General features: G+C 46.2%; 1 protein-coding gene across 1 annotated transcript; it reads right to left on the bottom strand.

Moving 5' to 3' along the window:
- LOC104485682 (alpha-2-macroglobulin-like protein 1) lies at window positions 1–26,523 on the bottom strand. Its single transcript, XM_086765036.1, has 36 exons — window positions 26,465–26,523; window positions 25,708–25,891; window positions 23,451–23,613; window positions 23,056–23,108; window positions 22,138–22,155; window positions 21,475–21,634; window positions 20,786–20,870; window positions 19,849–19,963; window positions 19,414–19,528; window positions 18,883–18,992; window positions 18,247–18,414; window positions 17,691–17,921; window positions 17,221–17,284; window positions 16,310–16,455; window positions 15,183–15,332; window positions 14,637–14,753; window positions 13,921–14,068; window positions 13,349–13,460; window positions 11,823–12,048; window positions 11,580–11,706; window positions 11,173–11,294; window positions 10,643–10,697; window positions 9,880–9,963; window positions 9,297–9,473; window positions 9,033–9,114; window positions 8,515–8,671; window positions 8,252–8,326; window positions 4,167–4,329; window positions 3,316–3,533; window positions 2,916–3,135; window positions 2,289–2,409; window positions 1,820–1,910; window positions 1,321–1,383; window positions 1,012–1,114; window positions 886–927; window positions 1–247 (listed from the first exon to the last, which is right to left on the bottom strand). The coding sequence occupies exons 1-35, from the start codon at window positions 26,521–26,523 to the stop codon at window positions 887–889; spliced, it is 4,323 nt and encodes a 1,440-aa protein (XP_086621162.1). The 3' UTR covers window positions 1–247; window position 886.
- Window positions 26,524–27,848: the final 1,325 nt, after the last annotated feature.

The following is a 27,848-nucleotide window of genomic DNA, read 5'->3' on the forward strand; positions in this document are numbered from 1 at the left end:
ACAAGCAAGAAAATCCCTGGATTAAAACAATCAGAATTAATCAGACACCCCAAAGAATTTGTAAGGAAATGGCTGTGAGGATGAGCAGGATGGCCTGGTCTGGGTTTAGTCCTGAAATCCAACTTGAGATTTGCCCCAGCCCACTGAGATGTGACTTTCCAGGTGACGCATGCCTCATCATACCAGAAGAAATAATGCAGTAGCCCTGCTGTCCTAGGGCATCTCGCACTAGTGGGATCCCTGTTGGCTGAAACACAGCACAGTAAGGGAGCAGACCAAGTCCTTGGAGAAACAAGAGCACAAAGAGGGAGTAACCAAGAGAGCAAATAATATGACCCAAATTATTACCTCTGGGATGCTAACAGCTAGGGAGCTCAGGCACTCTCTGAGGACTCTACAAAGGAAAGTGTTTCTCTGGTTTGATCTAGTGCCCTTGTTGTATCTCAGCCCCTCCCCAGGAAGAGGTGGGACTCTCCATATCCAAAAAGTGTAAGCTGAAACTAGTACCATTAATTCTGCTTGGAGTTTCTTCTGGAATAGTGCAAACCATCTATGAACACTGCCAGTCAGTTGGCAGGCAGTCTCATGCACTAGTGTCAGAAAATGCTATGACTAGTCCTTCACAGCATGGCCACATGTTAAACACTTCATGTCCTGCCTACAGGGCAATCAAGCAAAGACTGTTACAAAATCCAGAAAACAGAGGGCAGAGACTAAAGTTCCTGGAGGCCTAGCGAATTCCAGATATAGTTCTAGATGAAGGGAACACATTGAATCAGAGATATGCAGGGCTTCCCTGGAACAGAGAGAGGTGGCTGGGTTGCAGATGAAACATCACATGGCTGCTTGGTCTGTACAGGGGCTGAGAAAGGGACTCACACCTACCTCAGGTGCAGAAGACATTATAATCAGCCAGAGCCTGCTCCTCTGCAACAGGACAGGAAAGACCCAAGTTATCCTTGCACAGAGCCAAGTGCAAACACCTGGACAGCTCTGGTAGCCCACACCCACCTGGATGGTAGTAGTCATAGATCCTGACATGGCCTGGCTTCAGGTTGGTCACTCCAATCTTCTGCTCCAGATGCAGGACATATGTCTCAGACTTATGGCTCAGCTGGGGAAGAAGAGCAAACGAGTTCACTTACAAGCTGTTGTTTTTATTCCTCACCTAAATGATAGGCAATAACAACTCTGTGGAGTCAAACACAGGATTTCAAGGTGAATCTTTAATATCTTGCCCTGCTAGCCCAGCCCTGGATTCCCCACACAACTCTGCCACTGTCCTCCACTCCTGCAGCTTCTCTAGTAGCAGACACATACCTTGTCCAAGTAGATGGCAATACCTCCTTGTGTTTTCTCAGTTCTTCTCACAGAGTGCCAATGCTGCAGCTAAGACAGGAGAGCAGAGGAAGCAATTCAGTACGGTCTTTTGAAAAGCAAGTGTGAGACATCCCAACAAAGTTTATTTGAGCTTGAGTGGGCAGGTTCTCATTCACTCACTTCCAAACTTATTTTGGACTCTTAGCCCTTCAGGCCCATCAATCTGTGGGGACAGTCTCTTCCTACAAAACCCGAGGACAGGAACCTAGGCTACTTAGCTGTCAAGGATATGCTGAGTGAATTGGGCCAGAAGGATCACGATCCTTAAGGCACAAGGAGAGATAGTACATGTTCATGTTTGTTGTGTGGCAGAGAGCAGGGGATGGTGAGATTGCTCAAGAGAGAGACAGGCAACACCTTCCTATGCAACCTCCCCCTCTCCTTGGGCATGGATGGTCCCACTGACACCACATCACCATCCTGATTCTAGGCGTCTTACAGACATCCCGGATCCTGGAGCCAGGACGAATCCAGACAGCAGGGACACCTCCACAATCACCATGTTGGAAGTGGATCTCTTCCCAGTGTACCTGGGGGAGAAGATAAAAAAAAGTCTCTCTCAGCTTCCCCTTCTGTCCACCACCGTACCCTCTGTGTAGGACCCTGAGCCAGGCAGGCCACCCAGGACCAGGGCCAAGGCAGTCACTGCTTCCTCTCACAGGGGCAGATGATGGCTGCACTGCTCAGAGCATCCACAGTCTGAGGTGACTACTTGCACTCCTCCTCCTAGCAAGAACCAAAGCCCTCAGAAATACTTCCCCTCCCATGGAGACATTTCCTTCTCCACCTTCCATTTGGACCCTTTTGCTGAAACTGCCTGCTGCCTCCATTGCAGACAAGAAGCATCCCTCAGCTCTCCAGTCATGCCTAGCTTTCCTTCCCAAGTGGAGTTGTGTCTTTAGAGTCACCTGACGTTGACATAGACAGTGACAGAGTGTGTATCATCCTCGGTGCAATTGACTGGCTCAGTTTTCACTCGTAAGGCAAAGGATGTGGAGACCTGTGGGGAGGGCGTGTTGTACCTCAGCACTGTCTGCAGGGAGAGGCAAAAAGACAAGATAAAACACGGATAACTAGTTCAATGTCATCTGTCATACCATTTTTTCACTAACTACTCTAATCCTCAAGATACAAACCCCAGACAGTGACTAGATAAACCATACACAGTGAGCACACTCATCCCAGTACCCAAAATAAAGGTCACTCAGATTGGAAACCTTTTCTGATCCTTCCAGCTGGAGCTCCTTCTCCTCATCCTTCCCCTTGAGACTGTGCAAGTCAGGTGCACAGCACTGGGACCATCGTACAACATTTCCATCCTCCAGTATCCTGAGAGCCATGGAAGCATCACTGTCCTCATGTTTGGACATGTTCTGTCTCTGAGCCTCTTACAGCACACAGGTTTATTGCATTGGCAACAGGCTGGAATTAAAGCCCAGTTAATGCACATTTTGCTGCATAGAGCTGCAATGGAGACTTTTGTTTATGGTAAGATGATGAGCAGAGAGGGTTGTCACAGCAGAGTCTGTGGGAACCTACCTGGGTAAAGACACAACAGCTGCCGTGGGCCTGCACTGAGAACTTTCCTGGGACTTCTGTCAGTGCTGCCTCCTGCACCAATAGCCGGTTCTGGTAGGAGACTTGGAACTTCCTCCCAAAGCCTCTCTGGGACCTCACCCTCACTTCTGCAACCCCTTTTGTGCTGTATGTCAGTGCTGCATACATAGCCAAGGCCTGCAAAGCGACTACTGTGTCCTGAAAAGGAAGAAACAATTATATTTGCAGCTCTGAGACCCAAAGACACTTGAACTCACTGTCCCGAGGACCTCCAAATACAAGGGCTCCTCTCCTCAAAGTGTTCACACTTGCATTCTTTGTGCATAGATTGCAGAGGTTCTTTCTCAAGTAACATTCCCTTCCCCGGAGACGAGTTACCTGTGTTGAGGCAAACCCTCCATAGGCATTCTGCTGCCTGGTAAGCCAGGTCACAATGCCAGAGGCTGTGGTGAGATCAGACCCTGTGACATTTGGCTTGGAGAGCAGGGCCAGGAGGACATAGGCTGTCAACTCCACATCCACAGACAGTGGCTGTGACCAACGGCCGGCACTGGTTCTGGGCTTGGATGAGGTCTGACTCCAGTAGATCTGCCCACCTGGCAAAGGAAGGGAGTAGATTACATTGAGGGATGAAAGGAAAGAAATCCTGAGGCCTAGGAAGCACAGTGGCTTCTGTCTGTCTGTAAAGACAGTCGAGTAAATACCTCTTGGCTGGGTCATCATGTCACGGGGTGAACTGCAATCCCATGTATTTTGCAACACCCAACACTCCATATTACTCACCAAGGTGATACACAAAAACGAATATGTCAATAATCTGCATACACAGTACCTCTCCATTGTCCTGTTTGCCAGGTCCACTAACAACTTGATACTAGCTAGCTAGCCAGTAGCCAGTCTTAGCGGTCATGGACTAACAAGAGGCAGGACAACTTGCCAGATTGCTTCCCTCTCTGGCACTTTGCAGTCCTGAATAAGAAAGCCTACTTCTCTCAGAGCCCAACCTTCACTTTGGGTACCACAAAAGGATGAGAGGTTTGAAGGAGATCAGCACCCACACCACAATATCGCCAGCACATATCTTGAGTTTGTAGACTGGCTGTCTAAAAACTCTTTGGTGAAGGACCTAAGAAGTAAGGCTATGGTCCTTCCAGGTTGCATGTAACCAACAGCTCAGAAAGATCACTTATCCCTTCTCTGATGTTCACCAGGCACTGAGGTTCCCGTACCTGCTCTGATTGCCTTTTGATCAAGCATATCAAGTAGCTCTTGCGTGCGTTGAGAGTCCTTGGCCAGGGCAAAGGTGTAGGCCAGCAGGGCCTGGGTGTAAGTGCTGACAGCTTTGGGAAGGGAAGAAGTGATGCAGCCCAGAGCCTTGCGCACCACTGTGCTCTACAGGGAAGAGTTACATGGGGGTTGGTCACACACAAATACATGTGAGGCAGGCAAACACTGAGGTACACAAACAGAGGAAGCATTAGCATATGCCAGCATAGAAAGCACCCCATACATTCCCTCAAGCATCTCTGTGCTTGAGCCTGCACTGTTCTCTTTGTATCAGTGCAGCATCAATAAGCAGTGTATCCAGCCCTTGCTGCAAGGTGCTTGACAGATTCTCCCCTTAGCTGGTCATGGGTTTCAGCAGTGCTCCCTCAGTGAAATGAATGCCTTACTGCTGGAAGAACACTATGTCTTCCAAGTTCAAACACAGTAAGAGCAACAACACAAAATTGCAAATGCTTACACCCAGATTGTTGACCAAGAATACTGTGTTCAATTCACCTCTACAGTGCCTTACAGGATTACTAGGATTTCCAGTTTCCCTTGGAACACTAGAACTGCAGTTGGCAGGAGGCAGCAAATCCACCAGTCTCAGCAGCATTGTATTCCAGCATTCAGCTATGCTATTCCAAACATGAGCCAAAGGCTGTGGTTTCCTGTCCCATATGTGTGCATCTACAGCACTTTATGGTTTCCCCTCTTCCAGAGGCCTCTTGGTTAAGGTACAGTACTTGGAGTAGTGTGTCCAGCTCTGAAGCCCCCAACATAAGAAGGACATGGACCTGTTGGAACAAGTCCAGAGGAGGCCCATGAAGATGATAAGAGGGGCTGGAGCACCTCTCCTATGAAGACAGACTGAGACAGTTGGGGCTGTTCAGCCTGGAGAAGAGAAGGCTCCAGGCAGACCTTATAGTACCTTCCAGTACCTAAAGGGGGCATATAAGAAAGATGGGGAGAAACTCTTCAGCAGAGCCTGTTGTGAAAGGACTAGGGGTAATGGTTTTAAAATAGAGGGAGGTAGATTTAGATTAGACACCAGGAAAAAAAAATTTACAATGAGGGTGGTAGAACACTGGCACAGGTTGCCAGGAGAGGTGGTAGATGCCTCATCCCTGGAAACATTCAAGGCCAGGTTGGACAGAGCTCTGAGCAACCCGATCTAGTGGAAGATGTTCCTGCTTCTTGCAGGGGGGTTGGACTAGATGACCTTTAAAGGTCCCTTCCAATCCTAACTATTCTATGATTCTTTCAGTAAGGATCACACAAGGGCTACATTTATGATTTATTTTGACGTGTGCCATGCTCCTCACCTCTTGCCCTTCTAGGAAAGAGAAAAGGTAATATCTGTGTCATCTTTGTGCTCCCTAGATGGCAGAGTAGTATTACTGGATGCAGCCACCAGTTCTCAGAAATGCTCATAGTATCTACTCATGGAGTACCAAAAGCTCCCAGGATCCAACTCGCTTTTTGGTTGCTCTCTCTTGTTAAAGCCCAGCAGAAGCAGTAAGCTAAGCTCCCATCATTTCAAAAGCCCTACTTTTCTACTTTCCCTTAAATATAATAACTGCAAGCAGCACACTTACCTTCTGTAACTGAATAGACCTAAGTAGGAATTACATCACATTTGTGAATTTGTTCAGAGGCTCCTTTATTATTCCTTTTCCTTCTTAAATCTCTCACTTTCCCAGACAGTTAAAATGGAGATAACACCACTAGTGTTTGTACAACTACCAAACTTCAAGTGAAAATACTTGATGCACCACCTGTGAAGTGCTGACTGTTATCGTACATCTTAATACCTTGCCTAGGAACAGATTGACAGCTATTATAACCCATCTGGCTCTGGTGTCTTCTGGTGAAACTAACACAGGAACTGAGAGTGCCACTCTACTGGAAGTGCTTTCACACTGTGCTTATCCTGGTGTTCACAACAGCAGTCCTAAGTGCATACTGTACAGAAGCATTTAGCTTCCCAGCAGCAGTCACATGCCAGCTAAGAAACTGCTTCTCCACAACATGCCATTCATTTCTGCAGTCAACATAAACAGTCTGTTTTGTTCCAAGAGATCAATTTCCAATACAGAGTGGGGCTATCTGCCTAGATTTTTTTGTCATACCAACTACGCTTTAATATCAGTTCATTCAGGTCAGTGTAAAATATCTCCAACCTTTTCCTTGCATTTTATCGCCTAACAACTTTCATAAGCCTTTTAGGTATGCTTGTCAGGAAAAGTAGGATCTGTTCAGAAGACTTTGAGTGCATTTTGCAGGACATCTTCAAACTCTTTCTCAGAATTCTGGCCTCCAGTGATTGTGTATTCTCTGTAAAGCATTTATAACCCACTCAAGGACACCCTTTTCCTAGGTGATATGGCAAGTGTTGTGTTTCCCATTTATCTACCCACACACCTACTCAGCAAATTCCTTCATTGAGGTTATGATAACTACTATGAGACTTGTATTTTTACTTATACGTTGATACTTTTGAGTGTCTTTCATTGTCATGACCATTTTTTAAAAAAACAATGGTTTATGCATGTATGACCAATTAAATTACTGTCTGGTTACTTTCACATAAACAAATCTGCTTCTGCAATGAAGCATTCCTCACAATGGACAATCCTTTCTGAGCTAATAATACTATTGTCATCTTCTATGGAGTATGAGGAATTCCATGAGGTCTCCTACCTTGTGGTAGCCTACATTTTCTATCAATCACCACTATCAGAGCACTAAGTCACCCCCCGTGTATTCATTCAGGACAGAGTAGTGGCTTCCACTAGCTCATTATGTAAACTACTTTGAGGTCCTATTTGTCTTCCTATCAGGATTTTACTCATGGATTTGGAGTACAGTCTAGTCTCTTCTTAGTAACTCTTTACTTTCCTTCCCAAATCACAAAACTGGTTCTTAAACCTACAACAAACTCTTCATTAATTTTCTACTGGGATGAAGGTCCTTGTCCTTTTGTTTCATTCTGCTGCAGAGCACAGTATGTGTCAAATATTTGTCATCCAGTTTAATGAAAAGCCTCCTCCACAAAAATCGACCAAAACTCAGACAGTTCATAGAATTACCAAATGACAGAATAATTCAGATTGGGAGGGACCTCTGAAGGTCTCTAATCCAACCCCCTGTTCAAAGCAGAGTTAGCTATGAGATCAGAAGAGGTTGCTCACAATTTTATCCAGTCAGGTCTTGAAAACCTCTAAAGATGAGACAACTAAACCTCTCTAGGCAACCTGTCCCAACACTTAATTGTCTTTATGGTGAAAAAAGGTGACCTGAAGAATATCTGTTGCCAAAAAGAATGTTAATTTCCATCTGTCTCGCTTTGTTCCCTAAGCCCATTGTTTTCAGCTGCAATGAAAAGCACTGCTCTTTCACTTACTTTTCTTATGTCCAGAGAAATTTGCTTCTCAAATTCTACAGCGATAGCATTTCTCCATCAAGTTTACTATATTTTTTAACTGTCAGTACCACAGAGTAATTAGTTATGATCTTTAGCACTTCTCAGAGTTCCCTCTTGTTATTACTTTGGTGTGCAATTCCAACTGCCCTACTTCACAACATGCGCCTCCCTACAGCACTTCTCTCCCAGACACCCTCCTTCTGGAAAGCTAAAACATGCTAAAAATGTCATTATGGCTATTTACTTGACTGCGGGAGCAGCTACGCCAACCTCTCCTCCCTAACAACTCACTACTAGCTGCATATAGTACAAGGGGGTAGGAGGATGGGGTGGTGGGGGAGCAGGAATGAGCAGCCAAAGTCTGGGAAACAGGCATAGTATCTAGCCATGAACTCCAGTGGCTCCCTGTAGTCTAACCTCACCTTCTCCCTTGCCATTGATGACCTACTCAAGGGATAGATGAGGCTTTTTCCTGAGAAGTGGCAAGTTATCCCTCAGCCACTCTATTACTTTGTCTGCAAGCCTCTCTAAGACACTCTGTTGCCTGCCTCAGTGATGCCACTAAGCTCTTCAGGATTCAGATCTTAAGGCAAGAGCATGGCAAAGAATCACAATATTTACCTCTGGTGTCTCTCCTGCCTCCAAGTATGCAGCAGTGATGTAGGCAGCCAATGGGACCTCCCCATCCACACCTCCCTACAAAAAACATAAACATTCAAAAAGCTGGGAAATACACAAAGACCTGAAGCTTCTAAATAAAGGTCTCACCGATCCCTGGCTTGCTCCCATGCAAGAAAGCAGAACAATACAGGAAAGTGAACTAAACAATTAAACACTTGGCAAGAATTGCTTTGAGTCATCCTTCAAGGTGCTCTGGCTCTTACCTTCATGGCTGTGTGAAAAAGTTGGCCCACATTTCTGAAGCAACCATTGGGAAGCTGGTGGAACTCCAGCCAGGTGAGAGCAGCTTGGATGGTCCTGTTGTCCAAGAAAATGTATGGCTTGGCTTGGACAAAGCATTTAACTACAAATGCAGTCAGCCTGGTTGGGGAGAGAATGGAAAAAAAAAGCATGAGAGGGAAGAGAGAAGCAGAAGAAGATGGAGTGAATGAGAGAGAGGGAAGAATGAGTGGAAAGAAAGAATCAAAGCAGAAGTTGAGTAAAAAGAAAAAGTGAGAGTTTAAAACTGGTGGGTCTCTCCACACCTATTGTTCTGCTATTCCTTATTTGCTGGTCCAAGGACAATTCGTCCCAAGGACAGTTGCATACCCCAGGATGCCATAGCCCACAAAGCATCTAGAATACTTTTGGTCCAATAGGACAGAAAGGATTCAATGTTGGAAGCAGAAAGCTGCCCACCTCCAGGCTGTCAGTCAGCAGAGAGAGAGAGCCCATGGCTTACCAAGTATTACCATACTCATCCTTGATACCAAATTCACTATAGGAACCATCAGGGTGTTGATACTGCAGCTGTATCTGGTACCCTGGGAAGCAGGATAGGACATTAGTGCTCAGAATGGTATTTGCAGTGAGATCACTCGGCAAGGAATGGAGTAATGTTAATATTATAATTGTTTGAGTGCTCTGGGGGGAAGGGGAGTAGGCAACTATTTGTAGGTTGCACACAGGGGAAGGCAAAAGAGTAGGATGGGTCTTTTGTACTTGCCATTGCGCAGGAATCCTGTTACTCTCTCTTTGATCTCAGGGGTCAGCTGCCTCGTCTTCTCCAGGTATTGCAGTATATAGACAATGGGGGCGAACAGCACCATGTTCTGCTCCCCACAGCCATGGGGCATCTGCACCAGGTGGTCCAGGTTCTGCAGTGCTGTCCCCATGAGGTCACCTGGATCAGACCATAGGCACCCTGACCACCTCCTGAGGAGGACGTTTGGGGATTCACCTCCTCCTACCTGTGACTCATTCCCAGCAGTGCACCAGGCAAGACAGCCCCAGCACAGCAGTGTGGGAGCACCTCTGCCCAGCCAGTTTATCAGTTCCACTGTGCCCTCCATATGGGCTGGATACATTTCCTATCCTAGCAGGGGAAGCCTGTAAACAGAACACCCTCTCCCTTCTCGAGTCTTTTAGGTTATCTGGAGTCAGGAAACACAGCCACACATGGGAAGAACAAGGCAGTGGAGCCTCGGAAACCTCAGAAAAGGTGCATGGGGTTCTGGGTTTGGGCTTTTCCAGGGCTATGAGATATGAGATATGATTTGGAAGGGTATTATCATAGCTGAATTCCTTACCAGTGACCGAGATGGTGGCTCTGACTGAACCTTCAACCACATTTAGAGGCAACATCAGGGACACAGACTCCTGTGCTGGATTTCCTGACACCAGTGGGGTAAGATGTGTGGGGATGAGAAAAAGAAAGAGATTCTGATTAAAACAGCCTTCAAAATCCCCAGAGAGTGTTCTGTGCTAACATCCCATTTTCGTGTCACAGAGGTTGCAATCACCTCAAAAACCTATTCCACCCTCAACTCCCTCCATCAACTTCATTGTGACTGTGCTATCCTAACAGCCTTTCTTCTAAAGAGATTGAGAGGATCTTCTCCTGGAAACTCTCAGTGGTTAAAGCCACCTTCATGCTTTTCTTTACATAATTTACTCCATCTAGTTTCAGATTTCAGTTGCAGGTATGTCTTCTCAATACGCCTCCTTCTCTCAAAATCAGCTTACAGCGCTGTCATACACCATAAAATTCAAGGCGGCAGCAGCAATCATAAAGTCACATCCTCCAGCCTTGCCATATTCAGTAGTCTAGTTTTATTACCACAGGTGAAAAAGGCTTCAAGCTATCACATTGTTATCAGGGATGCTGATGCTAAAAGATTGGACCTCCCCACATCCTTACCCTGGGGAAGATCTAGCTAGCACCACAATTAGAGTATGCTTCTGTAGATTGGTGTTGACAGAGAAAATATTTCAGCAAGTGGAAAGACCCAGCAGGTGGTTAGGAAGGAAGTGGGGGATGAGCAGGGTGAAAGAAGAAAACAATCTCTCTACCTTTTTTGGGACACAAGATGGAGCTATGAGCCTTTTCTACCAACACTCCCTCTGGCTGTTGGAGCACATAAAAGTAGCATTGTAATGAGCAGATAGAAGAGAAACAGGATTACAAGTAGATTAGAAATAGATATGGACAAAATCCTGGTTTGGGCTGTACAGTCAGCTGGAGTAACATCATTACCACACAAAAATGTAAATTATTGTCAACCATTTTCATTCCAGATAAGAAAACACATGCATTTTCAGAATAACCTCTGAATGTCTGTGAAACAGATACTGCAAGATTCAGCAGAGAGCTCAAGAACGAGGACATAAAAGAGTGTACATATTTAAAGTTTTCCATGGTATGAAGATACCCCTCTACCTCCCACATCCATCAGTCCTCATGGCTGGGCCCAGCTCAGGCCCTGAAATTCTAATTACACACTTTTAATAGCAAGGGTTAACTCTCCAAATTACCCTGCACAAAACCTGGGAATTGCACAAAGCCCACTTTTAGGTCTAGGTAACAGAAGAGCTTGTCTGACCCGGACTAGAAGGAGTTTGGTGATCATGTCTTTCTGTCCTTGGCTTGGGACAAACGGTGTCTCTTCACCACAGAGCTCTTCAGTGGCCACGGCCTCTGTGCTAAGGGTGATGTTCACGAGCCCTGAAAATAACACGTTTAGGTACGTAAAACATCTTCTGAGGAGCATTTCCCATTACTACAATAGAAGTCACTTGTTGACAACAAAAAATTGGATCAGAGCCCTATATGATTCTGTACCTCCTAGCACACACTTGTGAGTAATCATGACCTTAGGATGAATGCAAACAAGTACTGTCTGGTTAACAGGGCAAAAAAGTGCTCACTCCATGTTAGCTCTTACAAAACATCCCCGCCTTGGTCTCATCCCTTCCCAATTCCACCACCCTAACTCCCTGTTCTTCTCACCCAGTTGTTCAGCTGTGACACTCCACTGAAAGGTCTTAGCTTCATCAGCACACAAGCAGCTGCTGTAGACACAGCCTTTGCATGACTCCAGCTGGAAGTGTGCAAACTCTTCCAGGGTCACTTGGATCTGAAGGTGCAGCAGAGATGGCAGGTGGTAACAAGATAAACATCACAGGCCATAGATTTCAGCCATCTCCTACCCATTCCCCGCTTTTCTTGCAGAGCCTATCAGGGCTCACCTACCTTCACGCATCGCTGCAGATAGTTGAAGACTGTGGCCTTCACGTTGAAAGTCTCACCCTGGATCACAGAAGGTGGCAGTGTGAGCTCCACAAGAAAGGGCTTGAAAACAAGTAGACTGGAGGTTGGAGCAAGTCCAAAGCCATTACGTCCTGTGCAGAACATCCCTGCTTTCCATTCTGTGATGGTGTTAGGCACAGTGACATTGACATTCTTGTTCCCACTGGGACTGAGGAGAAGTAGACAGCAACAGAAGCATTTCACTGAATCTTGCTGTACGCAGCACCAGGTGACCTGGTCTGCACCACTCTCTCCAGTGCACCCCATCCCCTAACCTCAATCTAACCCCTAACCTCTACTGAACTTGTAGCCCTTGCAGGGTTACAAGTAGGTCCTTGTAGAAGTGGGGACCCCTGCCTCAGATTATTATATCAACAGAACATTTTTGACAATAGGTTACATGGCTGCAAGATGCCATCAATCACACTCAATGCTTTTCTCAGACAGCACTTGCCCTTCACACATCTAAAAATGCTTTAGAGATGTCAGCAGTTTCATTCTTCTTGGCCTAGGGATGGAGAACCAGATACCAGAAGAGCAACAAGACTGGCTCAACATCAGTAGAACTTAGCAGAAGGGACAGATCAAGCTGTTCATCTTCCTGTGAGACACTGACAGCTTGAGGTCCAACATGAAGACAGGGCAGACTTAGCTTCTGCCCACATCACAGCTTCTGAGAGCAGCAGACTGTTCTGTGGCTGCTACCATAGTCGACACAAAAAAGCCCTAGCTAAAGCTAATTATATTATTTGACTCCAATAACTGGAGACATTAACTTTTGGCAGGCATGTACATGAAGGCCACACATACAACATGGAGACCTTTGGCTTGCTCAGATCAGGCTGGTGGATAAATCACATAGGAGATATCTGCTGCTAGACTGAAGAGATGGCCGTAGCCGGAAGCACAGTGGAGGTAGGAGAGGGTACATATGGGGGCATCTGGCCTGAGTAGATTCCAGTCTCCAGACACCAGGCAAGAAATTCTTAAAGTCAGAGATGAAAAATCTCCAAAAGCTACCTCAGCAGACCCTGTGTACTCACTGAGCCTTTGTCATAGGACACAACTCCCAGTCCTGTGAAGGACTTCTGTGGAGATTGCCTTCCCCTGCATCCCAGGATACATCCTGTGAGCACACTCTGGGAAATGCCGGCCCACAGGGCTACCACAAGCAGAGTGCAGGCAGTAAATCAAGCTATTTTGCTGCATCGCACCTACTTTCCTAGATCTTCCCATGCCAGCCACCTTCCATGGACAGACAATACTTCTGTATGATCATCTAGTACCAGAAAATGCATTCGATGTAGACATCAGCTCTGATGAGAAACAGCCTGACAGGTATGAGCCCTATGACATATGTCCTTAGACATCTTTCTCAGCAGCTTATGATCTAAATCCAGTTGTACCTGCTGCCATTCCCCGTCACACTAAGCCACCCAGACTGGACCCCCACTACTCAGTTTACTCACCCCACAGAATACAAATTCCATATCCAGGTTTTGGGGAAATGCTTGTGTACTCTCTCTTCAGCTGAAGAAACAGGTGAAAACATAGTGGGCTGATAGATAGATGTCAGATGCTCTGATGGAAATAACAAAGACCCAGTCACCACAGGGTCCTCGGGCCCTGGTTTAGAGCAGAATGTCTCCATCCTAGCTGAGGCTGCAGGTCATCCAGTCAGCTCTTGGGAAGCATGGCACTGGAACAGAAGGTGCTACTCCAAATTTTAAAATCCCTTGCTTCATTTCAAACAACAGAGGTGTTGTGGGCATTACTTGCATTTGTAGGCACCAATGGAAGGGCAACCATTCCATCACATCAGAGATAAGACTTGGGATCAAGACAGCTCACTACATTTCAGAGCCAGAAGCTGTGAGCCCCAGCCAGCCTCACACTAGCACAACAGGTTTAGAGCCAGGACACACTCTTGCTCCTCCTTTTGCAATTACAGCAATTACTGCCTCCTAGCTCAAACCCAGAGTTGCTTTCATCTAAAAGACAGAGCACCCCATGTAAGAAGAAATAGTTGGCAAATGCTTACTGTTATATGCCTTGTGGGGCTGGGCAAACATCAACATGGGCCTGGAAGTAAACATTGCTGTTTCCCGCAGCATAGTTGTTGATGGAGTGGTTGGACAGACTCTGGGTTTCCTAATATTGGTGTTGGACATAATTTTCAACCCCATTTCCTGTAGGAAAAAATAACCCAACTAATGCACCAGAAACTTGTCCTCTCCTCTCTGCTCTGTACCCTGTGCCTTCTTGTCCCCTCACACTGTGGGGACTTGGCTGTCCTCTGGCTTAGTATTCTCTTGCTCCATTTTAAGAGGGAATTATTCAGATCCTCAGCAATGGACAAAAAAAAAGGTCTTCTGAGCTAATTCATCTGGCCTGAGTCAACCAAATCTATTCTTTTTCAATCACATGGTCATTTATTAGGTACTATGCCTTCTCAGTCTGCAGAGTGCAATTGCTCGTGCTGTGGAGATTAAACATACTATGTGAAATCCAATTAAAGTAACCAATCATCCTTGGCATCCTGAATCACACAACCAAAGTGCAGTAACCACACAACAATTTCTTCTTGGTCAACAATTTCAAGTCACTTATTCAAATAACAAATGAATTACAAGGGCCTAAACTGGACCTGTTCCCTGTACTGTCTGTAGTGGCATTCCTAGGATATTCATAAAGTCAGGGGGTCACACTTCCTTCAATTAATGAATTATCCCAACCCATCAAATCAATCATTTTTACCCTGAATGCTGTAAACACATCAGGCTCATCAGAATTTGGGAGCCTGCATGAATGATCATCTTCAGACATTTGGCGAGGATACATGGAGTTATAAACAGATGGGAACAGTTCATAGATCTTGGAAAACAAGAAAAAGAAAAAAAAAATCAGCACAAATAAAACTTGGCATTCCCTTCCTGTCATACATCCAAGGCCTGTTTGAATTGCTCCTGGCTACTGTGCATGAATGCATGCCTGAAAGCCCAGGCTCACTGTCACTATTCTCTGGCTCTTCTCTGATAGAGACAGCACAACCCGCTGAACTGAACATGAGGCAGAGCAACAGAAGCTCATTTACCACCAGTGCACTGAGTGATGTTCAACCTCTTTCTTAATGCATGCCACCTAATCCTCACCCATGCCACACTGAGAGCAATGTGGATCCTTCCGGACAGTGCTTTGAGTTCCCTGGGAGATAAGCTCTGCACAGATGCAATTGCCTGTCTGTCACCTTTGTTCTTCATGTCAGTACAACGGAAGGGAAGAGGTTGGAGCAGGCTCACTCACCAAGGAGCTGCTGAGCTCTTTCCCTGGCTTCAGTAAAAGGATGCTCTTATCCACAGCCCAGACAGCACACGTGGACCCAGGAGCTGCCAGCAAGTGGAGACCAACCTCTGAATCAGGAAGGGTCCTGGGTGTTGAGAAGCCCAGCTCCACCTGGATAGGAAGAATGGAGGCAAGAGGTGAGTAATGTTTCTGCTGCTGGCCACCCTATCACTTCCTGAGCAAGGAAGGGACCTACATGAAGAGCATTTCCAAGGACTTGCCTTGGATGGAAACCTGAGGAATCTCACAAGGACCCTCAGAATGTATTTTAAAAAAACATCACATTGAGATTCTAACAGATGGCAGAGGCGGAACCAGCAGTGTGCGCAGCTCACAGTACCTGAGACATTTCTGTGTCAGAACACAGCACGCTCTTTACCCAGCAAACCAGCCAGCCACAATACACACCTCACACAGCTGTCCTTCTGCTCCTTTTCCAAAAGCCTCAGATCAAAAATAAGCCTAGTCCTTATCTCCAGGCTCTTTGTGAGGTTGGTCTCAGTTTCCTGAAGTGCTTCCTGTTCTTGCTTGAATCTGACTGTCCACGGCAGATAAACAGCATGGAGCAGCAATAATGCCAGTCCTCAGAAGTTCATCTTTGGAGAGCAAGACACAGCCAAGAAAGCAGATTCCCGTAGATGTCACAATGACAAGTGCTTAACTCTTTCTGGATGGCCAGTAAAATCCACTTCTTCCATCGGCCACTTTCAGCTGTCCACATGCTACCAAGTCTACGTGTCTGCTGCAGCAGCAGAGCAGCCTTTAGCCCTCCTGGGAATCACACTAATAACCTGTGCTGGGCTATGACCCTACTGGGCTGCAGTTGCTATACAAGCCTATGGAGATAGACCTAGGAATTCTCTGCCTTTCTGAAACATTGCAGCAGCTCCCACAACGCTCAGCACATACTTGCTCCATACATCACAGCACACTTCACCATTCATATACTGCAGTTCATGTGATGGCATCCCACACAGTATCAGCCACACACAAGCTACACATATTATGTATTCCTCAGTCTCTTCTTTCATTGCAGCAGATACATGCACTCTCACATATTTAGTCATGGCCTCAGACAGAAATCCTACCTTATTTCTGAAACACATGGAGATACTGAAGACGGCAGAATCAGCGATGATTTTTCCATTAGGGAAGATAACATAAACAACAAGTCTTGGAGCTGGAGCATAGATCAAGCTGAAGGTAAGAGGGATGGAGAAGAAGCCTTTCAGCACTAGATGGAGGAAAGAGGGAAGAAGACAAAGGAGATTTGGTAGTGAAAATAGACTCTGATCAGCTTTTGCCATTCTGCATGTGTCTGTTTAATTCCTTTCCTCAAGACTACCAGGACTAAGGAGATTTCTGGAGACCACTGAAACAATCAGCACATCTCTGGATCTGGTATTCAAGAGCAGCAAAAGACTCTTCCTGGTTCTGTTCATTGCCCCAAGGAGATGAAACTGCTCTTTGGAGTTCAAGCTTAGCTCCACTAAGAGTGAGAGTCTCAGATATCTTTCAAAGCTTCCCATCACAAAACATCTCCCATCCCACCATCAACAGAGAGACGACCTTTGTCCCAAAGCACCTATAATTTGAGCTTTATAAAAAAGAGCTGGGTAAGTAGACAACAGTCAGTCAACACGCATCAAAATTATAAGCTGTGGCATCCTAACTACTCAAAGATTATTCTCAGATACAATTGCAAATTAAAGCAGTAGAGTTTCATGCCACTTGCAGGGGCAGCAAAAGGAGACTTCTTTGAAAATGCAGAAAACAGAGGATGAGCCTATGGGTTGGGAAATGCTGAGTATTGTTCTCTCAGTACCAAGCAGGAGAGTAAAGGAAACATGAAAGCTGTAAAGGCACGCTGCTCTAGTGCAACAGAAAAGTGGTGAGCCAGCTCTAAATTGCAATTAAGCTTATGTTCCATATCCAAATAAGATGTGATGCCACAGACCACTGAGTGCTTGCTAGACATGAAACAGGGGAATGTACTTACTTCCTGGAAACCCAACCCAAACAGTCTTCTGACCTGCATGGACTATCCCTCTTTTCCCTGTGACCTAGGGAAGAATACAGAAAGATAAGCAAATGCCAGTTACATAGTCTTTGAGACCACTGTGCAGATCAAAGTAACCCTGAAACTGGAGATTAAATGGGGGCAGGGGGAGGGATATAAGCTTTACTCACTCTCAGGTAGCAGGAAGACCTCAGGGGATCTGAGACTTGGGGGAGGCGAGGTAAAGCTAATACCTGCCCTGCACCTGCGCAGAGCCCAAAAGACAGGTGCTGCTTTTCTTGCTGTTACTGCAGCCCCAGGATCAAAACAAGGATCCAGCCCTATGATGGCTGGATGAGCTACCTTGTCCTGGGCTGAGCCAAATCTATCAAACATCAGGCTTGAATCTGTAGGAGATGCTCATCTTGTGCCTTGGGCCATCACCCACTAGCACTTCCCCAGAAACTCACAAAGTAGGAGAAAATGACACGCTTGGGCCCATGTTCCAGGTCCTCCTCATAAATTCTGAAGTCCACTTGGACAGCCTGCTTTTTACCACAGGGTATCATTTCTGGAACAGAGACAATAGAGACAAAACTCCTGCTGGTGCTGTAGAATGGACGTATGAAATAAAAGGCTTGCTGGTAGCTCAAATCAACTGTCTCAGGCTCTTTATCCAGATCTTGATGCAGGACACTTGCCTGGTGAGACAAAAAAGAACCCCACAGTTAATTTCTCTAGTTAAGCAAGTCAGCTGCAAAGCACACTATCTGCAGCTTGATAAGAAGCTCTGATCAGGTGTGAGCAACACCATAGCACAGGTCTCTGTGTGGAGAGCTCATGAGGAAAACAACTGGGATCTGAAGAACAAGCTCTCAAAGGGAGCCAAGATCCAAAACATGCTGAGGTGTTTCACGTTTGAATTACTGTCCTTCAAGAAGGAAGAGGGGATATGTCTGTAGGTCAGTAAATAGCTCCGAGATGCATACATACCCCTGCCAACAAGACAGACTCTTCCTCACTTACCTCCAGGGAGGCTGAGGTGCTGTTCCAAGCAGTCGTGTTCAGGCTAAATGAAGCCATCCCAGAGTCTCCAGTGATGTACTTCTGCTTAAATTGCTGCTCACCACAGCTTACTACAAGGAGGACTTCTTTGTGCTTCAGTGCCTTGCCTTGGTAGTCAATGACTTTAATCTGAGAACATCACGGTGAGCAAGAGAAGTACAAAAGAGTCTATCAGTGCTCAGAATCTCCTGCTTCTCCAAGTCAGGAGCAGCAGTTCCAAAGGTAGCAAGGTCCCTCTTCCAGTCATTAACAATATTATCAACTCTGCTACTGGTTATCCCTTATTATCACTTCCACTACCATGTTCATTCACCCCTATGCTCTCTACCCCTTCAGAGCAGAAGGCCTCTTGGCTGCTGAAATTCCAAATGTTTGGGTTTTCTCCCCACATATGGATCCTCATAGCTGCTACTACTCAAGGCTATTTTAGCAAATGGCCGTCTTGGGTGTTTAATCTCACTTTTGACAATTTAAGAGTTCTGTCTCTGGGAGTCATTCACACCCTCCCAAGCCCCTGGCTGGAGGTGAGGCTGGACAAGATGCTAGGTAACACTTGCTGTGAAGGCATCCTTCCAAAGGACTGTAACTGGGAATTACCTTCCCCCTGTACATCTCTCCAGTGTGGTAGTAAGAATTCATGTCATCAAACAGGGCCATCCCGGCAGTCTTGGACACGAGTAATTTGTGGGAAGCATTGACGTGTATCTCTGAATGAAAGCAGCAAGACAGAAACATAAGGTTGCAGGGCCAGGGAGGAAGCCAAGTACCCCTCAGCAATTTCCCTGCAGACTGACCCACTGGTAATACCGATGCTCCTGTTCAGCTGCATACACATTTAATACGAGAGAGGTGATCTGCCCAGAGGCAGATCTCGTCTTCCTCTCACTTACTTCTAGCCCTTTGAGAGCTCCCCAAGCTTCACCACCCAAGACTGCAGGCCCTCAGAGCAAGTGTGCCATGCCGTCAGGAACTGGTGGCTCTGTCTGTATCTGTGAGGGCAGATCGCAGGCCCCGATGGGCTCAGAAAGCTCAGAGCCCTTGCTAGCCTGAAAGTCTCCAATGCTCTTGGTAAGATTAGTGCATCTTCAAATGCCTCTTCCCAGCCACCAGAGATGTTTTCAGAGTTACCTGTGCCATCCTCCACCAGTGAGGCCTCTACAACTATGCTGTCCTGATAGTACCAGAAGTCTTGAGTGAAGGAGGACAGACTCACATTTGTGAAGAAGCAACCCATCTTGTCTGTCTGAAAGTACGGAAAGAGGAAACAAGGTCTGCACAAGGCACTTAGGTTAGAAGTTACCCAAATGGTGCAGAAACAGCTCTCAAAGAGCTTGCCTTTTGACATAGCAGTCCAGGATGTGAAGCAGACACAGGATGTAGACCCAGTCATAGTCACCAAGCACAGACACTAAGAGGCAGCACCGGTAGACCACTGGCCAAAAGTAGACAAAACCAGGGCGTAACATCACTATTATTTCACCTGAAGCCTCCAGCAGCCTTGCGTTACCCTGGGGCTGAGCACAAATGTCTCTACATAGGGCTCAGCTCCTGCTAACCTCTCACCTGGTTGTTGAATTCCTGACAGAGATCAGGTTTCGAAGCACTGGGCAGGAATGGGGCTATCTTCTGACAAAGACTCACATGAACCATCCCCTGGACACCTTTGCCATAGATGTATCTGTTTGGGAGAGCAGGGAAAGGAAGAGACAATCACACACAGTGAGAGAAGACAGGGCTTGCTTTGCACAGATGCAGAGACCACTTATTCATGGATATTCACAATATCGCACAAGAGTGGCAGCCATACAGCAGGACCAGGAGCCCTGACCCAGTAAGCAGAGCCAGGCTAGGGCACTGCTGTGATGGGAGATCAAGGGCTCTGTGATATAATCAGTGCTGAACTAATCTGTTCTGGGAAAATAGTGTTGTAAGTGCTGACTCAGCACAGAGCTCTGCACTTTACATCAGCATCAACTGCAATAACCCTAGGATATGCTGAAGGCATGCATCATGTTATGAGCAGAAGCATGGGTGATTAAGAAAGTGACTTTCATTAAGAAAGCACTTTTACATGAGGCTGTTAACTGTAGCATTGTCCTTGGACTGTACCTGGGGCAATTCCTTTTTGCATCTCTCTAGAGCATAATCTGGAAAATCTTCCCTTCATTTCCCATGAGTTTGTTCTGCAGGGAGATGAACACCAAATGTCTGCCACGTTCTGCCCCACAAACGGCTGCTTGTCAAAGGGTAGGCTGTTTGCCCAGGTTTTGTGTGTGGAGACTTGTGGAGTGTTTTTAGAAAAGGGGCGTTAGAGTACCAGAAGGATAGTTATAGGAATGTTTTGTGTTGCATCAGGGTGCAAACAGGTGCCATGAAAATTCTTGCCTCCTGTAACTGAAGTGTAGTAAATTTCCTCTGAGCTTCTCATGGTTACCTAGCCATCTTGTGCTTATCAGGCCAGAAATTAACACAGGACCATCCCTCCAAGTAGAATCCTCACCTGCCACATATCCGCAGTGGGAAGGTTTTATCTAGGGCATAAATCTGCTTTGGTGCCTCAAAGATCACTTCAAATTTTGGCAGCACTGGAAGGAAAAAATAGAGAACTGTAGGAAACACTGGCCAGGGACAGCCTTTCCAGAGAATCAACGTGAAGACTATGGTGGAATAAGAGCCAGGAAATGGAGAAGGAAGGTAGTGAGAAGGGAAAAGGGAAGATTTCCATTGTTTCTTTAACAGATTTGTGTGTAGTCCTTGGTTGATTGCTCCTTCCCAAACTAAAACCCAAACATATCCATGTCCCTGCACTTCTGATAGCTATTTGCACTGAGAGAAGACCAGCCTTTCAACACAATTAATTAGGAGATGAAAGAGAAGTGGGATGGCACTGGACTTCATACTCTCTGGAAAAGCCCATCCTAAATGACCTTGTTTTGTCTGACGCAGAGATATGCAGGAGTCAACTGTGTCAAAGGTCTGGGACCATGCACAACATTCCTCCCACATACTGACCCAAGGTTCCAAAGTGGTCTCTCTCCTGAGCTTCAGCTCAGACTCTTTTCTATGACAGATGCTACTACTTTTCCCATTTGCTCCCAGGATGTTTATCATGGACTAAACATCCAGCTTCCTGGATCAAGAATGCAAAGTCCTCTCCGCAGCTCAGTCATATTCCCCACATGTTCATACCATACTCCTCAACGGAGAAGCTGCCGTACGCTTTCGCACTGGTTACATTGATGACATATATCCCCAGCAAAGGTTTATCACTTAGGTGGAAAGATAGATCTGCAATGCCATCTTGGGGGACCACATTCAGCCACTGCTCTATCCGGTTGTTCTTAGGGTCCTACACCCACAAGAAAGGAAGAAACAGTTGTTCCAGCATCTCACTGACCTGCACGCCATAGAAACTGAGCTTTAGGATTTCAGTGCTATGGACTAACTGATTCTATAGCTAAGGAATGAGGTTTGGTATAGGCTAGTCAATAAATTTTGAAGACAATATAATGCTCAGATTCTGCTCCCAGTTTCTGAGTCTCCTTCTACACTTATCCAAATTTTAATCTCAAATAAAGATCCTTCACAGTTCTAACTTTTTTTCATAAAGGTCTAAGTTGACCTGTCTATACCCTTGCAAGTCTAGAACAACTCAGATGTCTGCTGAAGTAACTGGGAGCATAACCTCAAGTAAGTGCATAAAAAAGAAACTGTAAGGAGTATGTCAGTTTAAGAAATCTTTAAGTTCTACCAGTCAGAGGTCTGTAAAATCTACAAGGAACTGAATATGAAAAGCCTAATGAAATAGCTGCCATCAACATTACTGTAACACTAGCTTTCAGCATCACTTACCTGGAGAAACAGGGAAATCTGGGGAGAGAAAAACGTCAAAACATTAGAAGACAGAAACATGTGCCAGCAACACATACAAAGTACTTCAGATGTAAAGCCCTCTCTGAAGGATGTGAAACTAGTGATATGGAAATTTAGAGCACTAACAACAATATAAAGTAAAACAAACATTACTAAAAAGGAGAAATACTGGGTGGGTCCATTACAGTAAGGTCTGAAGGAAGGGAAAGAAAAAGCCAATCTGGAGGTCACCTAGCACTTGCTAATGACTTCCTGGCAGAGTCCTCCATCAGGAAAACTCACTACCTAAACAGATCTAGCTCTAGCTCAGCTGCAGTCTTAAGGGGGTAATAGAGACATAGGATCACATAGTTTGGAAGGAACCTCTAGAGGTCATCTAGTTGAACACTGTGTTGAAGCACGTCCTCTTACAGCTGATTGCTCATAGGCTTCTCCAGCTGAGTTTTGAACATCTCCAAGGATGAAAATGCCTTCTTTGAGCACCTGTTTCAATATCTGATCATCATTGCAATGAAAAAGTTTGTCCTAATGTGTAATCAGAATTTCCCATGTTCCAATTAGTAGGATCCAGATTAAGAGCACCCCTCCCCACCACACATCCAGGAAAACCTGACTTGCAAACTATTCACTCCCCACAATACACCATCACATCAGGAATCAGTATATCCCATGCTTGTTCTTGCATGACGATTTTATCAAGAGGAGCAAGAGACATGTACAACTCTGTCATCTTCCTGAGTTACCAGCTTTTACTTGAGTTACTATTCTCCTCTGGTCACTCATTAAGGGATGAATGTGGAAAAGTTGGACCTTTGGCAGATGAGCAGGATAGAAAGGAAGTAGGATCCAAATATGGAACAAGGCTGCCTTTTCCACAGCGCCCTAGGGCTGGCTTACCGAATCGTTGAGTGCAGTGAATTCCTCATCCAGAGTCACAATGCGAAATTTCACTGAAGGCAAGTAAAATGGAAATATATTTATCAGATCTCAGTCCTTCCCTATAGACCCCTGCTCTATCTGTTTCCCCAGCTTCTGTCTCCGTTCTATACATATTTGTGACAACACAGACATTCCCACATGTAAGGTACCATGGAAAACGGCCTACTGCCTCTTGCAACTTCAAAGTCACTACAAGCTGGACATTACAGCTGCTGAAAACATGACATCAAGAGACACTGTCTCAAAGCCTTCTGCTAGGGCTGTTCATGAATTTCACGCAATCGCAAGATTTCCATATGGTGCTACCAGCAGAAAGCCTTAGGCCCATGGTTGCTCCCATTTGCAGTTCTCACCTGTCTGCCCTGGCTGATAGACGGGCTTGTCTGTTTGGATGAAAGTGCCCCTGCTTGCCATGTGGATCAGGACCTTTTTCTTCTCCTCAATACTGACCTCTTCACCTGTGATGATCAGTTTGACAGTGGCAATCTCCTCTGTGCCATCAGCTGGAGGTGCAACCTACACAGACAGAGAAGAGAGCACGTAGCCCCCGGGTAATCTTCTTGGGGTCCTGAGCAGGAACTGGGACTAAAGTGTAAGAACTAACCAGTTCCCCTACACCTGTCCCGGGACATCCTCTCCAATATCTGGATCCAGATCACATCCAAATCTCACTTAGTCCTACATGACAGCAGGAGGTCCTGCATGTCATAGAATCTGTCCTTTTTCTCCCTGGTTAAAGAATTTTGCTTCTGGTGACAAGCAGGTGCCTGACACCTCTGAGTCTTCAGACTTGATCAGGAAGATGGGCAGATGCCAGAAAGGTGGGAGATGGTAGCAGTGAATCAAAGGAGAGAGATCAAGGTGTAGCACAGCCTGAAATGCTAGTCCTTCAGAACTACCCAGCATGTACAAGTAAGAAAGCCAGATTAGAAAAGACAATCAGAGGGTCTTCCTCACTCCAGCAGCCAAAGATCCCAGCAGCCTCAGCACAGAATATACTGTATAATAGAAGGGATACTGTTTAGGCATGTCTGCTTTATCCTAGATCTTTGTTAAATTCTCATCAACAATTAATCAGCTCTAAGATGCTGGTTAAAAATAACAATCACATCCATTTCCATCCAACTGCGCTTCAGTAGCTCCTAAGAGCTGAGTTGCTGCATGACTTCAGGTCCTCAAAAACTGCAATATGTCATGCAAAACACCATTGTGGGTAAGGAGTTGGCTGGATGGCTGCACTCAGAGAGTGGTGGTCAATGGCTCGGTGTCTAAGTGGAGACTGGTCACGAGTAGTGTCCCTCAGGGGTCCGTGTTGGGCCCGGCCCTGTTCAACATCTTTGTCAGCAACATGGACAGTGGGATAGAGTGCACCCTCAGCAAGTTCGCTGATGACAACCAAGCTGTGTGGTGCTGTCGATACGCTGGAAGGGAGGGATGCCATCCAGAGGGACCTTGACAGGCTGGAGAGGTGGGCCCGTGCCAACCTCATGAAATTCAACCACACCAAGTGCAAGGTCCTGCATGTGGATCAGGGCAATCCCAGGCACAAATATAGGCTGGGCGGGGAATGGATTGAGAGCAGCCCTGAGGAGAAGGACTTGGGAGTGATGGTGGATGAGAAGCTCAACATGAGCCGGCAATGCGCCCTTGCAGCCCAAAAGGCCAACCGCATCCTGGGCTGCATCAAAAGGAGTGTGGCCAGCAGGTCAAGGGAGGTGATTCTGCCCCTCTACTCTGCTCTGGTGAAACACCACTTGGAGTACTGTGTCCAGTTCTGGAGCCCCCAACACAAGAAGGACATGGACCAGTTGGAGAGGGTCCAGAGGAGGGCCACAGAGATGATAAAAGGGCTGGAGCACCTAGGCTGAGAGAGTTGGGGCTGTTCAGCCTGGAGAAGAGGAGACTCCGGGGAGACCTTATAGTGGTCTTCCAGTACCTCAAGGGGGCCTACAAGAAAGATGGGGAGAGGCTGTTCAGTAGGGCCTCTTGTGATAGGACGAGGGGTAATGGTTTTAAAACAGAGGGAGGTAGATTTAGATTAGATATTAGGAAAAAAAATTTTTATAGTGAGGATGGTGGAACACTGGAACAGGTTGCCCAGAGAGGTGGTGGATGCCCCATCCCTGGAAACATTCAAGGCCAGGCTGGATGAGGCTCTGAGCAACCTGATCTAGTCGGGGATGTCCCTGCTTCTTGCAGGGGGGTTGGACTAGATGACCTTTGAAGGTCCCTTCCAACCCTAACCATTCTATGATCCTATGATTCTATGATTTTCCCAAGCTTTAGCTGCACAAGTTCTTCAGAGAAGAGCAAAACCTACTTCATCTGGTCTGGGATGGAAGAGAGGGAAACAGGTGGGTTCTCCTTATGTATCCAGAAGTGTGGTAGATTTTAACAAATATAATTTCAATTTAAAAATTAGATTCAGAAGGGGAATTCAGTGCTGATGAACAGATTCTGTATTGGGCTACACATTCATTCACCTTCCTAGCAGGCTCAATCCAAGGCAAAGTAGACCCTGTGCATGTCATCCCTGGTTAGGGAGCAACACAAGGGATTTGCAGTTTCTGAAGGGAAAATCAGTGATGGCATTTGCCTAGGGTGGCTCACCCAGAACTTAGTGCACATGAAAGTCTTCTCCTTCTGGATGGTTTCTTGCACTAAGAGTTCACGTCCTGCAGAGCGCTCCAGGACCAGATTCACTTGAAGTTTTTCTTCATAACAGGTGATATGGAGGCAGGCAACTTGGGTGGATGGGTAGTGGAGATCTGCAGGGATCACTACCAGGTAATGTCTGGGGCAGGGAAAAGAAGACATCAGAGGTGGCATCAGGTTGAGGCTCAGAGATGCAGAAGAGCTTCCCTGCAGTTACTCACTACTGCAGAATTGCTCAGCAATGTACCATGGTTGCAGTCAATATTCAAAAGCCACAGTGAACCCAGCAGATTGATTCTCTGATAACTTGAGAAATAGTTTCTGCTTGATTAGCTTAAGTACAGCCCTATAATCTTTTTCAAATCCCTTACTCCAGTCATCTCCTGAACTTCCCAAAACCTTCCCTTGCAGTCTTCAGAAGTGGCCTCATAACCTTGCAGTCTAGACACCAGTGATTTGATCTGGCACAGCAACTGGAGAAGCAAACATCTCTGGGCCTAAGGTCTGACTTGGAAGCCCTCCCAAAAGATGGCTTGTATTTTAACTCACAGGAGTCAATCTAATGCATGGCAGGCAAGGTAAATTACTCAGCTACCCGCTGGGGTGATCTGATAGAACAGGAAGCATGAGAGCTGACAGCATGGAATGTGGTCCATCCACCTAGACTGATGCCTTCGTGAAAGAGATCAAAACAGAAGTCAACGTCACTCACAGTTGGTGAAAAGCAGCTGCCATGTGGAACAGAAGGCTCAGGAGGACGGCTTTTCTCATCTTGGGGGCTCTTGCTGCTCAGTCTTGAACGGCCCTCTTCCTCTGAAATCAGTGAAGCTGCTTTTAGGGAAGGCAATTCCTTTCTAGCAAAGACTAAATGAAGAGGTGGGATGGGGGGAGGAGCCAGCCTCTCCCCACCTCTTTCCCTCTCCTGAAATTATACAGTGGCAGCAGTAGGAATGGGTGTACTGTGCCAAGTGCCCCTTGGCCAATAGCAGATGCTTTGGCTGCCATCCACCAGTTCAGAACATCCCCTCCTGCAAGGCTGCCATGGAGACATCTGACCAAACAGACTTTTGATGAAAAAAACACCGGGAACTTTGCTGATCAGTGACCCAGGCCAGGTCCTGATCACTTGTCACTTGCGTTTCTTTGTTTCAGCTGGAGATGGATTGCTGCTGTACAGCCTGCAGCAAGAGCTCACCATAACACACAGCATGCAGTGTTGTCATTTGGGACGGAGGCTCAGTAGCTCTGAATCAGACTGTGGGGGTGTGGATCATAGGCTCTTTGGCTTCAGAATGGCAGTAAATCCTTGCATGCATATAAGGAAGCACTGTAGCAACACTACCACCAGCCAGCAACTACTAATGAACTAATGACTTTGCCTTTTCCTTCTCTGCATATAATGAGGGAAATGGAAATACATACTGGCCAACAGAAGCCTCCACCAGCTCCCTGCAACATCCATTACCAATGGCATCATCTGCAAGGAGAGGGCCTCAGGAACTGGTTCCAGTTCCTCACTGTTCATGTCTGGGTCTGAAAAGTCTAGGGTACAGGGATACAACCTTTTGGTTCTGTTTTTGAATCTGAGGGTTAGGTTAAAACTCACAAGTTAAGCATGTGGAACATTTCCTAGCACTGATGACAACCTGTACAGAAGGGCAGACAATTGTCCTGTTTAACCAGCCTGGCCTCCAGAAAAACGTGGTCACCATGTAAACTGCCTGTTGTGACTTGTACACAGATTGCATTAATTCACAAACTACATTTGAGACTTGTGTGATACAGCATTAGCTAGCCCAGGCTAAAATGTACCAGGGACTGTCCTAATATTACAGATAGCTATGGTTTTGTGCCTGGAAATATTTCCCAGCACTGTTTAATAGTGCTGATGCAACCTAAACTTTCCATATCTGAGTCCTAACATGATGTTACTCGAAGAGAAAATTGAGATCTCTTTGTCTGGCAAAGCCAGGTTCCAGGATGCCCAGAAATTTCCAGCTAATTTGGGATCCCTGTTCTCAAGACTCTCTATACTCTTTTTCCAGATGGGGCTGGGAAGACTGATCTCCATTTTACCTCTATCATGAGGCCACTCT

Source organism: Chlamydotis macqueenii, chromosome 1 (genome assembly GCF_036417535.1).
Source record: "Chlamydotis macqueenii isolate bChlMac1 chromosome 1, bChlMac1.mat, whole genome shotgun sequence".
NCBI lineage: Eukaryota > Metazoa > Chordata > Aves > Otidiformes > Otididae > Chlamydotis > Chlamydotis macqueenii.

Bases quoted from the DNA above. Each gene is read 5' to 3' on its own strand.
- LOC104485682 (XM_086765036.1), bottom strand. From the start codon at position 26,523: ATGAGAAAAGCCGTCCTCCTGAGCCTTCTGTTCCACATGGCAGCTGCT. The intron at 3,534-4,166 runs GTACGGGAACCT...TTCCTTTGCCAG, and splicing joins TCAAAAGGCAATCAGAGCAG to GTGGGCAGATCTACTGGAGT. The intron at 1,115-1,320 runs GTATGTGTCTGC...CTTCTTCCCCAG, and splicing joins TTGCCATCTACTTGGACAAG to CTGAGCCATAAGTCTGAGAC.